Source organism: Cryptomeria japonica, chromosome 10, assembly GCF_030272615.1.
Source record: "Cryptomeria japonica chromosome 10, Sugi_1.0, whole genome shotgun sequence".
Classification (NCBI taxonomy): Eukaryota; Viridiplantae; Streptophyta; class Pinopsida; order Cupressales; family Cupressaceae; genus Cryptomeria; species Cryptomeria japonica.
Window position 1 is genome coordinate 916,080,324 of NC_081414.1, and position 16,167 is coordinate 916,096,490.

Consider the following 16,167-nt stretch of genomic DNA (forward strand, 5'->3'; position numbering starts at 1 on the left):
ATAAAGAACAACTCATTGATATAATATGAAGTATTTACAAGGCTGTTGAATAATCCATTCAAGATAAAAGCTTCAATTCAATATGTTATACCGGGTATATCTCCAAATTGACACATCACTGCATATTCATAATCAAGAATCAAATAAAAGCCCGAGTCTTATATCTTGTAGCTGTTGTGCTTAAAGTCATGGTTGTTATGTTAATAATTTCGAAAGATCAATTGACATTCCCACTTTTAATATCTGCTTTCATTTACATTCTTGATCAAGATTGTGTGTTCCACAGAGCCATTGACACTGAGGAAGAGTTATTATCTCAAAGAGGGAACTTGAAGAATGGAAAGCACTCATTTATTGGACCAATAATTTAGAATTGGTTTGCTCATGTGAACAATACTTGGTAACTTCATTTATGAAGGAACTTGAGTTATAATCATGAGAAAACAACCATGAATAGCCTTGCTTGTTGGACTTACATCAATAATTCCTAAATCTTAAATCATCTATGGAGGAAAGAAATGTACATTTGCAGAGATCAGTCTTGTTTCAAAATAAGCGCAAGTACAGTTGCCTTCCTTTACTGTAGACACTGTCCAAACCTGGTATACAGAAATATCTTCAACTAAGCTATTCTCTAGTCATACATACTAATATGCAGGGGAAACTGGATGAATGCCTATTGCAATATGTCTTTTGGTAGCATTTCTTGGCAATTCCGCCTACATAAGTCCAGAACAAAAGAAAATTTCTAGCTCCTCCTTATAAAAAGAGCTACATTTGAGATACCAGAGAAGCGTCAGTAGTGTCTGCCCAATAGATTGACAAACAATCAGAAAATTGGTCTCAAAAGACTTATTCTGAGTAGAGTTGGTCTGCAACTGGCACTGAGTGTCTTACATCGTGATAATTTTCTTATAAAGACAATTTCACCTGACAAATAATAAAAACTACGAAGAATGAAAGTTCATCTTTCCTTGCATGCATGGAACTATTATTTCCATGAAGAGACTGAAACAATAGAAGTATCTTGCCAAGCAAGAGTTAAAGTAAACCCATCTTGATGGAGCTTGAATGAATCATTTGAATACAAACCCAACAAGAGATTAGCTTGACATTGGCTGTAATGGCTGAGGGGAGAATCCTTAAAGCCTGAATGACGAAGAAACTTTCGCCAACTATCAATGCAGGCACATCTAAACGAATTTTCCTTATCATCCACAAGAACACTAGAGATATTGGGTGCAATGTAAACTCTTTCTATCAGAAGTCTTTCAGCATTATTTCTTTCCACGGAGGCTTCAATGGAGTGAAACACAGCCGTAAGGAAACTAAGACACTGCAGGAACCGGGCCACAGGTGAGGGCATGTTTTGATTGCTTTCAATTTCCATTACGGTAAGGATTACAGGGTTTACCCTTCTCAACAACGCCAAGAGCCTATGGATTTTACCTGTTCTGCAGAGCATTCTGTTGAGAACTACAGAGCAATTTACAGCTACAGTCTCATTAGCTTCTATATTGAAGGCAGATTCATCCAGTTCTTCCATGTCTGCAATCAGTGGTCGAAAGACGAATTCGATTCCTACTGATTGAGCGAACTCGAGCAGACGCCTCCCTGTCTGGTTCAATCTCCGCTCGTCATTTCCTATAGCTGTAATCTTGAGCAACGTCGGGAGGCCTCCAGGCCTGAGGGACAGGGATTGCATGAAGCTGGGCCACTGTAAGCCCTGTCTGATCTCTAGATCAATGATATGAACTTGTGAGGCACCCTCGACAGCTTCAAGTATTGCCTGGTTGCTAGTGAAGTGGAGAAATTTGTGATATGGAAGAAGCTGGTAAAAGGCTTGGTAAGCTAAATCATACTCCAGGCAAGGTTTCTCATTAGTTTTCTCCTCGGTTCTTCCTTGTTTGAAGCTGTGCTTCTTCAGAGCCTCGCTCGCATAGAAGGATAACCTTTGTAGGGGATCTCCAAATGGAGAAGAGAACTCTTGGAGCTTGGCAAGAAGAGAGTGCAGGATATCATGGTGTCCTTCTGTGCAGGCCTGTGCACATTTGATAAGGATTTGTACAGGATCCTCTTGGGCTACTGGGGGCTCTGGCAGACCTAAAGTGGGCTGAAACTCAGATGGGCATTCTCTAAACTTGCTGCTAATTTGGTCCAAAGGCGAATGCAAGCTAACAGAACTGCTGGATCCGACAACATCTGAATGGTCAGAAGGGCTGTAGCTAGCTTGAGCAGTGACTAAAACGGAGATATCATCCACACCAGCTTCGAAAAAAGGAGGGATTGGCACCTCATCAAAGGCCTCGCTTGGGACAATCCCTTCTACTGCATCAAATCCCTGATACAAACCATCAGGAACGCATGTTTCTTCTGTGACAGTGGACATAGATGCGAAACCATCACTATATGAACACCCCATGCTCTTGTTTTCGAAGCAGTATAGCTCACTAGCCCTTAAAATTGCAGGGCCGATAGGTTGCTGCTTGGGGTAAAAATTTCCAGAGTCCCAAACTGCTGTGTATTGGCTTCTAGGTAATGTTGTAAAGAGATCGATTTTCTCAGGTACAAGGTGGGAAGAGCTATCCAAGCCAACAAAAATACTGGGTTCCCATAAAGGCAGCCGTTGCTGCTGCTGCTGCTGCTGATGGGCTCGCACATCCAGAGCTGAATTGTGCAGAAGCCAATCAGAGCCAGGACAAGAAGAAGGACGAACATTGTATGACATTGTTAAATTGTACTAAAAAGTTTGTCTCCTGCCAATACTCTTTTGTGTTAGAGAGGATTGATAATGAATCATAAGTTTGACACATGCGCCTATGCCTTTCTTGTTGCAGTAACTCCAGCCTATATAAAGGCCTAAGACATATAGATATGAATGGCAGATGATTGATGGAGGTGATGTGAGGAACGCAGTAGTACTTCAATTATCAACCTGCCTTGGCCTGGGCCTTGTGTTGTATTGCTTTCATTTACCTTACAAGACAAGGGAGCATGCCCTCCCTTACCATCTTAAAACACTCTTCCTCTCTCTGTCAGACAATACAGCTGTGTGTCATCCAATTACATACGTATAACTAAATGTACTTGTACCTTCCCCAAGCAATCCGGTTTCCTTAGTCCCCTCTCATCTCCTACACCAGGGGGGCACTCTGACATTGAGCTTCCTACTAAAATTTTGTGCCTGCAAGATTGTTATCATTACCTACCACATACAGTAGACTTGTCAATTATTTTTACCTATGTCATGAACTGTATTTGATAACTACAATACAGATATGCCCAAATTGTCAAACTCATATTTAATTCACTGTACAACCTAGTTTACTTATTGTCAACATCACACCAAAATCATAAAACTAGGCTATGTTTTAATAATGACACAGATAGTGTTGTTCATCTATATATCTTTTATTTTTAGGTTTTCTTCCCTTTATGATGTAATGAATCAAATAATTGCTCTCTTACTACTAGAAGAAAATTATATAAAAGTACAAAGGTTAGAGAGGTCCCTCCAAGAAAATGACTTCCACTTGGTAATGATGTAGGTCTTCCCATACTTGGCAGATTCTCAAATTTCAAATCAAACCTGTTTTTCATAAACAGTTGAAAAATACCACCAAGAACGCACCTATCGTAGAGTTTCAAAGGCACTAGTAAGAACTCTGTATATTGACCAAATTAAGACTATATCAATGTTAAAGGAATTTATAAAACCATGGGAGAGCTCTCGAGAAAAAAAATTATTAGTTTTTTCAGCTACCTAGTTCCTTCAACTAATGTTTAAGTTGTTAGTTTGAACTGTAGGAGAATGGAAGTGCAGGAGAATGGCTCTTAAAAGTATTATTATTATTGGAAGTATATATGAAAAGTGTTCTATAAGCTATCTTTTTTTTAAACTATTAAGATGTGGTTTTGTGTCTTTCAAAATTTGATAGTATTAAGTTTTTACTTTAATTTGTCAATTTGTCAAGAGAATCCCTTTTAAAAGTTTAAACCTCTCTATTTGAGCTACTATCAATGAGTCGGATGCAATACAAAATTAAAAGACTCAAATAACAAAGCACACTTATGATAGAGCAATAATGGAGGCTAGGAACAAACAATGCAAAGCAATAACAAAACACATGCATCGAACCTCCATTATGATCATGGATGTTCTCTAAATGTGGTAGTATGTGGATGCTCTTAGTTAGTAGTTGTTTATTTTGACAATATAAGGTTAGCATGTAGATGAGTTGATGAAATGAGGGTGGCAAACCACTCTTAAATAGATTGTTCTAATGGAAAATAGAGGGCTAGGATGAAAGGATATAACCAATAGTCTTGATTTAGTTGCATGGATGGGATTCACAACCTTTCGATGGTGTCAAAAGAAGGAGCAAGGCCCTTGATCATTGGAGGAGATTTGGTCAACTTATGAGATGGAATAAGGTGAGAGTAAGTGTAAGCGGATTAGATGATGAGATGGGGAGCTAAGCATACTCATATGTGTGAAAAGCATGCTTACACATATGAAGAGCATGGTCACACATGAGAATTAGAGTGGAGATGAGTCAAGATTAAGATATGAGATGGAGGGATAAGGTTTCTCTAAGTTAGCATGCTCACACATATTTGAGCAAGGAGTGGTATAGGGAACACATGTGAGAAGGTGAATGGTTACTACTTTGATTCATGGCTTAGCATTCAAGGATTGAGATCAAAATGACAATGTTATTTGTCCACTATTGTTGATGTTGAATAAATATTAGAAGAAATACTAAGAGATGGTTAATTAGCCCAATAAATTAATCAAGCATGATATTAATTAATTGATTAGTTGGCAAAATTGGGAGCTAAGATTAATTGATCAAACTAATTTAACTAATTGACCTTAGTGGAACAAAGGGGATTAATTGATGAATAATTGTGGGGATAAATAATTAAGTAATTGGCTTATTTAATTCATTTATGATAAAGTAGAATGAAAAATTAAGAAGTGAATCTGGGATTTCTATTGAAAGTAGTTTTGGGAATAGGCTTTAACAAATCTTGGGCCTGTGGACTCAATTTGATGGCATCTAAAATTGCACTAATATATTTTTTCTTAATAGGTTTGTAAGAATAAGCTATGCTAAATCATTCTCAAACATGGCCCTTGTTATGTGAGTAGTTAATTACTATTTTCATAACCTAGATCAATGATTATGTCATCCCCAAGGGGAAGGCTCTAGTATGATTTGGATTCCTTGGTCTACCATGGCTTTTTTTATTGCATCATTGCCTCTTTAGGCCACATTGCTTGTGTTGAGTATGAGAAGTTCTATTTAGAACATCCCCAAAAACGTGTTTGTGCCAATATAGATATATCTGAAGGCCTAGAAGAATCAGTTGAAATTCAAATTCACCAAATATGTCATAGTCAAGGAGTCATATATCTCAACCTTCATAACACTTGTGTACATATACTATTTTTTCAATAACTTTATTTTTATGGACGAGAAGGCAATTCCCAATGTTTCCTGTGATCAAAGAGTGTAGATGCATCCCCCCTTCCCCATGTGTCTATTAGGTTCAAAATTTTCTAAGGTCCCAAAAATTTTCTATTTCTACAAATTATCAAAGCATAAGACTTTCCCTTCTTGACATCCTCTCCTTCAACCCCCACTCATTTTCTTACCTTATTAGAGACTTTGAATCCCTCATATTGATATGCCTCATGTCTAAACCCTAATCCCCAATGATTAGTAAGAATTAAGTGGTATTTTTTACTTCTAAATTTTAAGGTTTTACCTTTTTACATTGTTCATCCATACACACCCTTACATTATTACAATTTTTGACTTAGTGGCACACTAGAGAGTATTCTCCCACCCAAGAACATGGGTCAAATCTCAAGGGCACAAACTAACACACATTATCAAGTGAAGCACATGAATGATGTTATTCAATCAAACCAATTCAAGTAGGAGGAAAAGGGGAGTCATTTGTTGGAATACCATAATAAGTTAGCTACTCCTTTGACACCATTAATGTAGTGGCTGTATCCATGGCTACCCATGATTTCTGAACAAATTTGAGAAAACCTTTTGTAAACCTCTCTCGTTACTTCAAATTTTGAAGGATATAACAAGGAGGGATGCATTTAGATTAAAAACCATTGCCTATTCTCTCAAAATTGAAACCCTAGCCACCATCATTTTAAGAACCAATGTTTAGATAGTTAGATATGAGAATGAACACCCTTATATTCACAAGAAGCTAGAGGATGAAAATGCTTTTGATTTCACAAGGTAGAGGATAAAACCTCTTTGCTTGATTACACATTTTTACCATAGGTTGTAATTAAGCTCCCATGGTCATGTGGACTATAACTTTATTAACTTTGTATGGTATGTTGTTGCTAAAGGATTGAGAATGAAGGTATATGTTGTGCACTTTCTATTATTTTTGCTTCTTACAATGGTATTAGGCATGTTATTTATGTGGAACTTATCATAGAGATTTATAATGTATTCTTGACCTGTTTGATTTAGGGTTTGTGGACTCTATTTCTAGTCAAGATTGATATTGTAGCAATGGTTTGTAATAGGTTTAGGATTTATTTGATATAGGTTTTTAAGCACTATATTTATAGGCTATGGTTACTATGATATGTGTTTGTTGGGTACTCAAAATTAATCTAATAAAAGATCATGTAGCTCACTTTAACGGTTTAGCATTATTCTTTTTAACACATTATTGTTGAAGCTGAAATGATCATTCCCACTTATACTCTTGGTTTCATCAAAATTCTTCAAATCTAGATTATTTGAGATCATTATCAAGTTTATATTTCCTAATCTCATCAACAATGCCATACAGTTGAGCAAGTTTATCCCAAGTATCCTTAGCTATTTTATGCTTATTAATATGAAATATACAATCAACAAATAGATATTTTCATAGAGTTACAAGATCCATAGTACTTTTAATTAGATAATGCATTTTCAAATTAGGATTTTTTGGTTCTAGTATAGATGCATCAATGTATTGAATCAATCATTTTTTCTATTAGTTTGATCCATGCATTTATTTTCCATGTTGCATAGTTATGTGGAGTTAAAAGAGGGAACTTAAGATGACTAATGGCTTAAATTTGAAAAGCACAAGTATAACAAACCAACTCATATATCTAGAAATTACCTCATATATCTAGAAATAACCACTATTTTTGTGTTTATAACTTTATTACCTTGTCAATTTTTAATAGTCTCAACTGAAAGCTCGGGATTTTGCAATAGCCAATCCAAGCTCTTATATCCTCTAGGCTTCACTTGAATTTATAAAATAAATCACACCTCCAACATGTAACATGTTGGCCATACAAACCAATTAAGGACAAGAATAAAAAAAAATGCTTTAACTAGAGACTTTGATTCTATAAGACCAAAATATTGACCAAGTGTTTTTCTTTTAGTCTAAAAAGATCTTATACCATTCCTCGGATTTCGGGCAACTAGCCAAGTACAAGACCACCAAGGATTTAAAAGAGCAATAAAGGACCTTGTACCCTTCCTTGGGTTCCAAGCATCTTGCTAGGTACAAGTCCAATCCTCCTTGAGTAATCTTCTAAGCATCAGAAAACTACCATATTTCATCTTAACTTTATATTATATATTTTTATTCCCATCCCTCCACTCAAATAAATTATCTTGACTTATTTATCTTTGTTAACACATCACTTCCCTAAACCCCATCCCCAATTGCCTATATACTAGGGACAACTTCGTCCCTAGACTACCTACATACATCGTTTCAACACAAGATCAATGCATAATATATATATATATATATGCAGGCTTGTTTTTTAACTAGGATTTATGTAAACCATATAGTGGGTACACAACCCTTTCTAGGGTCATTGTCCCAAACAATTTATTTTTAGTTGCTACCCACGATGGGAAGCTATAAAGCAAAATGGTCCATGGTGATCCTCTACTTGTTTACCTATTTCTATCTAATTCCTAATTCCTATAATCACATCACCCTTGACCCATGTATTAGAAAATATTTCATACAAATAAATAAATTCAAACAATTATACATATCCAAGAATCATATTGGAATTTTCTATGGTTTCACTAGCATATGTCCATTCATTAAGAATTATCTTTTTAGATTATCAATCCAAGGGGAATTTCCCACACTTTGGATTTTAAATCCACAATGTCTCTTACTACTCCCTGATGATTTATAGCAATGATGTCATAAACACCATTATTGCAACCTTATTAGGCAATAGATGCAGTAGCTCAATCACGATGACATTACTTGTAAGTGTGAGCTAAAGGCATCGTTTATACCGAATGTTGCTAAGTTTTCTAAGTTTCTCCTCTCGAATTACATTTGCTAGCCAACATAGAAGAGAATGCAACTAAAATAATATGTAAAATATATAGTTCATTGAAAAGGAAAAATAATTATGAGATTTGAAATAAAAATGATGACATCAATTATTTCAATATCATTGCACATTCTCAAATAAAAGGAAACACTTTAATCAATTTTTCTTTCATTAACAAATGACAAATGCTATAAAGAAATGAATTCATTATTGGTTGAATTCCATGTCATGAAAGGAAAACAAGTAAAATGGCATTCGAACTATAAGGATAATGACTAATACTAAATTATTACCCAAAGTAATTTACTTCTTTTCATAAATACTACTAAAATAAATTTAACTAAAAGATAGATCAAATATTAAGATATCCTTCTTTGAAAAAACAAAGATAGTTATTCTAAAATAAAATTTACATAAAAGCATAACCTACTTTTAAGATGATCAAAATTTAAGGCTTTCAAGAAAAAAAAAAAAAAATCTATCTAAATTGTTTTCCAAAATAACTGCTAATTAATGTTAAAGAAATATATATTAGCGCTCAAAGAGACTATTAATATTTGAAAAATATTAATTATTTAACTACTTTTAAAATAAATTAAACTAAAACTATTAATTAATTTTGCTAAGACTAAAGTAAAAGTACTATTTAATTTGAATAAATACGAACTATTTTCTTTTAATAAATTATATATTATCATGTCAAATTACCTAATTTTCTAAAAACATATATAAAGAAAAAAAATTAAAAAATTAATAATGATTTAATTAATTAAGAAAGGAAATAATTACTATAAAAAAATTTAAAGCAAAATATTTGAAAGCTTACCTAATGACTTATTAATAATTTAAATAGCTTAAAAAATTACTTGGTTTATTCTAAATTTTAAAATTAATTAAAAAATTTGTTTCAAAGGAAAAGCTTTATTACTTTATTTACATATTTTATATTTTTTTCTTTAATTTACCAAAAATTATTTCTACTCTTTCTAAAACTCTCTTGTAATTATTAAATAGAATAGTTTGAAAACGTAACAATATTCTCAATTTTGCATAAATGTTTTTTGAGACAATTTACATGTAGCATACTTATATTTTAAAAAATCTAAGCATGCCAAGAGATATCAAATTTGAAAATAATTAATATTCATAAATAATAGTAGAGAGATGATTGAAATGAGATTGGCATGAAATGGTTCAATAAATTCTTTAGACTACTTGAAACAAAATTCAAAATATAAATATTTAACTTTTGATTCATGATGATATAATTATAAATTAATATTAGATTTAATATATATGATATTTATATTCTCTAAAAAGAATGTTGTAAAGTTAATCTTCTTGAAACTTTAAACTGATCGCATCTCTAATTTTAATTCTAACCATAACATTAATCCTTATCTAATATTAAATCTAACCTCAATTGAATCTAGACACTAGCTCCCTATTTAAACTCTATGGTAACATTGATCCTAATGCTAATTAGTCCCTACCTATAATCATATCTTCAATTCTAATTCTAAACCTACATTAACCCTAATCTAACATTAAATCTAACCCTAATTGATCCTTAATGCTAAGCATGTTTAAACCCTAATCTAATGTTAACCCTAACCATAATTAATCTCTAACCTTAACCCTAATCAAACCCTAACCATAATTTAACACTAACTCAAATATTTTTCTTATAACAATAGTTTTAACCTAACCCTAACTCGCATTGAACCCTAATATAACATAAACCCTAACATTAACTCCTATTGAACCCTAATATATATTAACCCTAACCCTAACCCTAACCTTACTAATCTAATTATATTAACCCTAATAATATCCAAACCATAATTAAACCCCAACCTTATTTTAACTCTAACTTGATGCCACCAACTTAGCTTGACACCTACCTATGTTAATAAGCAAAGGCATACATTTTAACAAGAAATATTAAAACGTTCTTTGAGTAATTCCGAGACCATCATTTCGAGCTTCACTATAATTTAGAGTTATTGAAGATGTCTTGTAACATGATTATGAATCAAAGAGTGTTTATGAAAGATATTCTTACCTCACACTCTACTTTGAAGAATGGTCTAAACCGCCTATGACTAGAAAAGGAGCTTATAACCATGAAAGAGAAGTTGAATACAATGGAACAATATAAAATTGAAGAATGAGTTTCTCCATAAAGGCAAGATTTTACAGAAGTTGCAACTATTCAAGCAACTAACCTTCAAGAAATAAAACATATTTATCTTTGTCTATTATATAACAATAATTTGGATAATTTTAGTAACCAAAACACTTCTAAAATAAGGGAATATTAAATTAATTGTATAAAATCAAGACCATGTAACTATAAATTTATATGAATATAGATAAAAGTACCAATAGAGGTATAATATACTATAAAGCATGACCAGGATGCAACTTATATAACAAAATATAAAGAGTGTGCATATGCAAATACATTATCACATAAATATTCATAGCATAATGTTTTTGTTAAAACATAAAATATTTAGGTACAAGGTATATTAGTTGTTTAGAGTCTACCTATAAGATGTAAGTGATTTCTCTAGTAATAAGTTTATTCTTTATTTCATCTCTCAACTAAAGGCAAGATAGTATAAAGGCCCAAACATATTTTCAGCCATGTCCAAGCCATATAAGGGTCTTGTTTCTTGATACAATTAATATTATATGTTCACAAATATAAGTCTAATTTATTTTATAAAATAGTTAGGCTCATACAAATTTTCATTATTTATTTAATATTCTAACATTAATCTAAACTTAAATGAAGTGCACTACCTTGTGATTCTAAGATAAGTAATTTTCATGTGGAAAAAGGCAATATAGTAGGGTGATTGTTTTGACATCTTTTTATGTTGCTATTTGTAATGTCACCAAAATCTAATGGTGGGTGAAAAATGTTGGAATGAGAGATCAAGAGGAAAACTACCCTTTCCCTCCAAGGAGAGATGAGAGTTTCACTATGGATTTCCCTTCAAACACTTTTCACGCATTACATTGGAAGAGGGGGGAAAAAATACATTAGATTTAACCTCCAAAGAAGAAGATAGAATTCTAAATGAAATGAGAATGATAAGCCAATCCCCTCTTCTACTCGGAATGGAAAGGAATTGATTGAATTATGTACAAAGACTAAGTGCAAAAGTGACAAAGAACTGATTATGATTTGAGATTGAAGTGTGGGATGAAGCTGTGCACCTAGATCTGGCAGTAATATGTCGAGATGGAGCCATCCTACGAATTTGAGGAAAAGTTTCCTGGACCATGGTGAGAATGTACATGGTCCTCCGAAAAAATCTGCGAAATGAAAAGGGTTTTTCCACCTCTACAAATTAAGTCCAAATTCGAAAGTACAACTGTGCACCTACAACCTACACATAGAAAAGAGAGGAAAATGGGTTGGGATTGGGGGTTTGCCTTTGGATCAAACCCCAGTTTTGGAATTAACCAAGTAATGAAAGAAAGTACTTGCAAGTAAATGTAAATGAAAGGCGGAAATGTAAATCATCTCAAGTGAGGTTGTGATAGAAATGTTGATAGAAATGTTTGTATGAAGTTGAATGTTGGAATGAATCTCCTCTTCAATGGTTGAATCCTTGACTTGAATGCAACACCTAGCCTTGAAGGGAGACTTGAGAATGCTCAATGCTGGAAAAGAATGCTTGAATTCTCTTGAATGCTTGCATGCACAATCTCATGTATATTTCTTATCACTTCACCAACTTATGCAAATGAGAGGGCAAATGCAACTTGTATACTTGTCAATTAGTGTTAATGAAACTAATTTTCGTCACAGGCCGACATCGAGGAAGTTTTCCCGCTCACTACACAACCTTCTATGCAAACTTAGGAAAGGTCCTACCCCAAAATAGGGCAGGGACAAGGGTACCCACGCACCTTTCTTACCCTTTTCTCTAGGGAAGAGTGCAGACAAGGTGGTGCGGAGGGCAAGGGAGAAGCAGTTTTCAGGGGTTCAGGAGTCTCCCGTCTCTGATCAGGCTAGGGGATTCGACTTCACATGCATGAGGACCCTAATGCAATCAAAAATTGCTAGGGCCGTAATTTTATGACACTACATTTGGCCCCCACTTTAGCAAGAGTATGAGTGTACGCCAATACCATCGGTAAAGTACAAGGAAACAAGATTGAAAGACTTTTACCATGTCAAGGAGGCAAGATGTGTCAAGCGCCCAATGGAATTAGGATCTTACAACTTCGATCGACAAAGTAAAAGGGAAGATCGAGAAGGGGAGAACCATGACTGCAAGTAGAAAATTTCCCCTCACTATGAGTCATGAAACCAAGGATACCAAAGATTACAAAGCAAAACAAAGTTTACTAAGTAATTCTTAAGTATCAAGAACGAGAATATGAGCGGAGTGTATGCCCCCATGTTAAAGCAATCGTGCATGTCTTATCAGGAGCAATTGCTTTAAGGTAGGATACACCCAAGAGAGAAGAGAGGGAGCACATTATCGCAAGGATTTAGCCCCTGATAGAGGAATAAACCCAAAGATAATGAACAAAAAACATGAGGTAGTTTCGCTTTCCTTAGGGTTAGTATGTTGTATGATAACTCATGTATATCATATATGTATTTGCATATAATAATCGCCATCCCCCAAAGAAAGGAAACTTCCTTGGAAGAAAGGGAAGAGAGGATGTATTTTGAGTTAGCATGAAAGAGACCAAGAAAAGATCTCAATGCTTTGTATCATCCCCAAGTAAATATTTAAGGGATAATAGAAGAACAGGGATACACATAGAAGAATAGTCACAAAAGAGAAAGAAAGGAGAGAAAATATATGGTGCCAATGTTGCTAATCTAGCAGGACATCCGCCTCTCGATCTTGCTGATCACTATTTTGGGAAGGCGAGCAACATGCCAAAGGAGCGACATCGAGCACAACAGATGGAGCTATCACAAGATCTAAACAAGGACTATGCTCATGTTGTAAGTCACTTTGTTCGATTCTAGGAGCTAGGATCAGGGTTTGTGAAAATTCAATTAATAAATGCATGTCCACATCAACGTATTCATACTCACTATCAGAAGCATTAGGAGTTGTATTGCCATCATGAATTACATTTTCACCCATTTCTTCATCAAAGTTTAGAGAAAGAGGAGCAAGAACACGAATAGGAGTAAAGACATCATATGTTTTGTGCAACTTATGATTTGGAGATGTAGGTTGAACATCTTGGTTAGGAGAAAAGGGAATCATGTCAACTGTTGGAGGAGGAACACTTGAAAAAGTAGGAATGTTTTTCTCCTTGATAGTTTAAGGTTTAGGTTGAGGTCTTTTAGGTTGAATAAGAGGAGAAGCAAGCCTCTTTTCTCAATAAGAGAAAGGAGGTGGAATTGCGCCATACAAAGGAGCAATATTAGGTGTAGGAAGGAGACCAGGTCCATCATGAGGAGGAGGTACAGGTCTAACCTTAGGAAGAATATTGTTGTCCTTCTTAGGAGAAGGTATAGTCACATCCATAGGAATAGGTTGATGATCTTCCTTAGGAGGGAGATTAGTTCTATCCGTGAGGGGAAGAACTGTATCTTCAAGTATGATAGGAATGTCATCTAGGTTGACTTAAGGATAAGATCATATCTTTCTTCCATTTTTGATAAAATTGAAAAAGAGCATCACTCCTTGATGGAAGAGATTGAAATCTTTTAGGCCAAAAGTAGGAACACTAGGGCGTCTTTCAGATGGACAAAATAAGCTATGGTTCATGGTTATGAATTCTCCATTGTGAGAAAATTTCATACACTTGTGGATTGGAGAAGCAATAGCCTTCATGGAAGATAGCCAAGGATAGCCCAACTTCACATGGAATTGCTTGGAAGAGGGTATGATAACAAAGTCAACATCCATGAATTTAGTATGAACTTCAACAAGAAGGGTAATAAAGCCAATGGTAGGACAAGAGAAGCCATCAAATAACTTCACAACCACATTAGAAGCATCATATATTGGTTTATGCAACTGTAAAGTGAAAAGATACTCCTCAATGATGACATTAACCATGCAAGAGGGATCAATAAGGGCACAATGGAAAGGTATATCCTTAACCTTCACAGCTATGTATAAAGGGCCATCGGGTGCTCTATTGGTCTCACTATGGTCAAATGTAATACAAGGATCCTTAGGCATATCTTTTTTTTCTACCATATTTACCAAGTTCGGATCCATAGAGGTGAATTCCTCCAGAAAGAAAGAAGTAGGAACAATCTCAATAACGTTAGAGGTATGAGAAGGAAAGGGATCAATGAAAATATTAAGATTTTGATTAGGAGGAGCTATTGATTTATTCCCTTTATCATTCACACCTATCATAGATATATAATTATTATCAATCAAATCTTGAATCTTATTTTTCAATGCAAAACATTTCTTAGTATCATGACTAGGATTACGATGAAATTGACAAAATGAATTGTTATCAAAATAAGGGGATTCAAGTGGTGCAGGGGCACTCAACATTTTTTGTTGAGTTTGTTTCCAGGATGTTAAAATCATTTTTTTAGTTTTGTAATAAGGCCAAGAGGCCATTGAGTGTGTGCTTAAATGATTGTAAGGGCTCTAAGAGTCTTTGTTTGGCTAATGTTGGCATGTGAGCTCTTAAGGGTGCCAGGTAGAGCACTTAATAGGATAAGTATTTTTGGGGTTAATGTAGGTTGTTTGATGTTTTTTTGAAGTTTTTAAGGTCATATGAGTCATTTTAAAGTTACCAAGTTTGGGTTTGAGCAAAGTTTCTCACCTATGCAACAAAGTGCAAAAGTTGCAAAAGTTGCTCATAGCAACTTTGGAACATTTTCATACAATAATGGCTACTTGGTTGACACATTCGGTTATGAGTGTATGTAACAAATTCAAGGCTAGTATAAGGCTCAGAAAGACCAATGACAATCAGTTGTTGAAGACCCAAATGCAAATAAACAAGTTTTGGTTTCCCATTTGGTGTGTTCTTTTGAGTTTTTGTTTTTCTTTGCAAGTTTGTATGACCTGTATGGATTGACACGTCCAAGATAGGGTCATAGATTGTTAGAATGGTCTATTACCTTCATTTTTTTTTGATTTGGAGTCTTGAAGTGTTGTAGTTTGTGAATAAACTTCATTTTGTTGCAGGTGGGTCCAAGAGCCCTAAAAACTAGGGTTTTGAGAGAAAAATGGCTCCAACCTAACGTTCCACGGTGGATAACCACTCTAAAAATTTGTAGAATGTTAGGTTGCAATGTATTTTATGTTTTTTTTTGGTTTTGAGATAGGGGAAGCAATGCAAATAAACAAGTTTTATTTTCCCATTTGGTGTGTTCTTCCGAGTTTTTGTTGTTCTTTGCAAGTTTGTACGACCTGTACGGGTTGACACGTCCAAGAAAGGGTCATGGATTGTTATACTAGTGTCTTACCTTCATTTTTTTTTTAATTCTTGAAGTGTTGTATTTTATGAATAAACTTCATTTTGTTGCAGGCAGGTCCAAGATCCCTAAAAACTAGGGTTTTGAGAGAAAAATGACTCCAACCTAACGTTCCACGGTGGATACCCACTATGAAAATTTGTAGAATGTTAGGTTGCAATGTATTTTATGTTTTCCTTTTTTTTTGAGATAGGGGAAGCCAAATCAAATATTTGCCACCCTACCCTAAGCTTGGCACGTTGAGTTGGCAAGCACTAGGAATCATGGATAACAGGCCCTAATTGGGTGAATCTGGTGGGTGGAGGTGAAGTATGATTGGATTGGAATACCATGTAGAGGTAAAAACATT

At 34.5% G+C, this 16,167-nt stretch overlaps 1 protein-coding gene across 1 annotated transcript; it reads right to left on the bottom strand.

Moving 5' to 3' along the window:
* Positions 1-991: 991 nt before the first annotated feature.
* Positions 992-2,728, bottom strand: LOC131036190 (GRAS family protein RAM1). The gene has a single exon (XM_057968020.2). It carries the CDS (start codon positions 2,726-2,728, stop codon positions 992-994), a length of 1,737 nt encoding a protein of 578 aa, XP_057824003.2.
* Positions 2,729-16,167: the final 13,439 nt, after the last annotated feature.

What these genes read in the sequence shown, in the direction of transcription:
- LOC131036190 (XM_057968020.2), bottom strand. Translation starts at nt 2,728, where the DNA reads ATGTCATACAATGTTCGTCCTTCTTCTTGTCCTGGCTCTGATTGGCTT.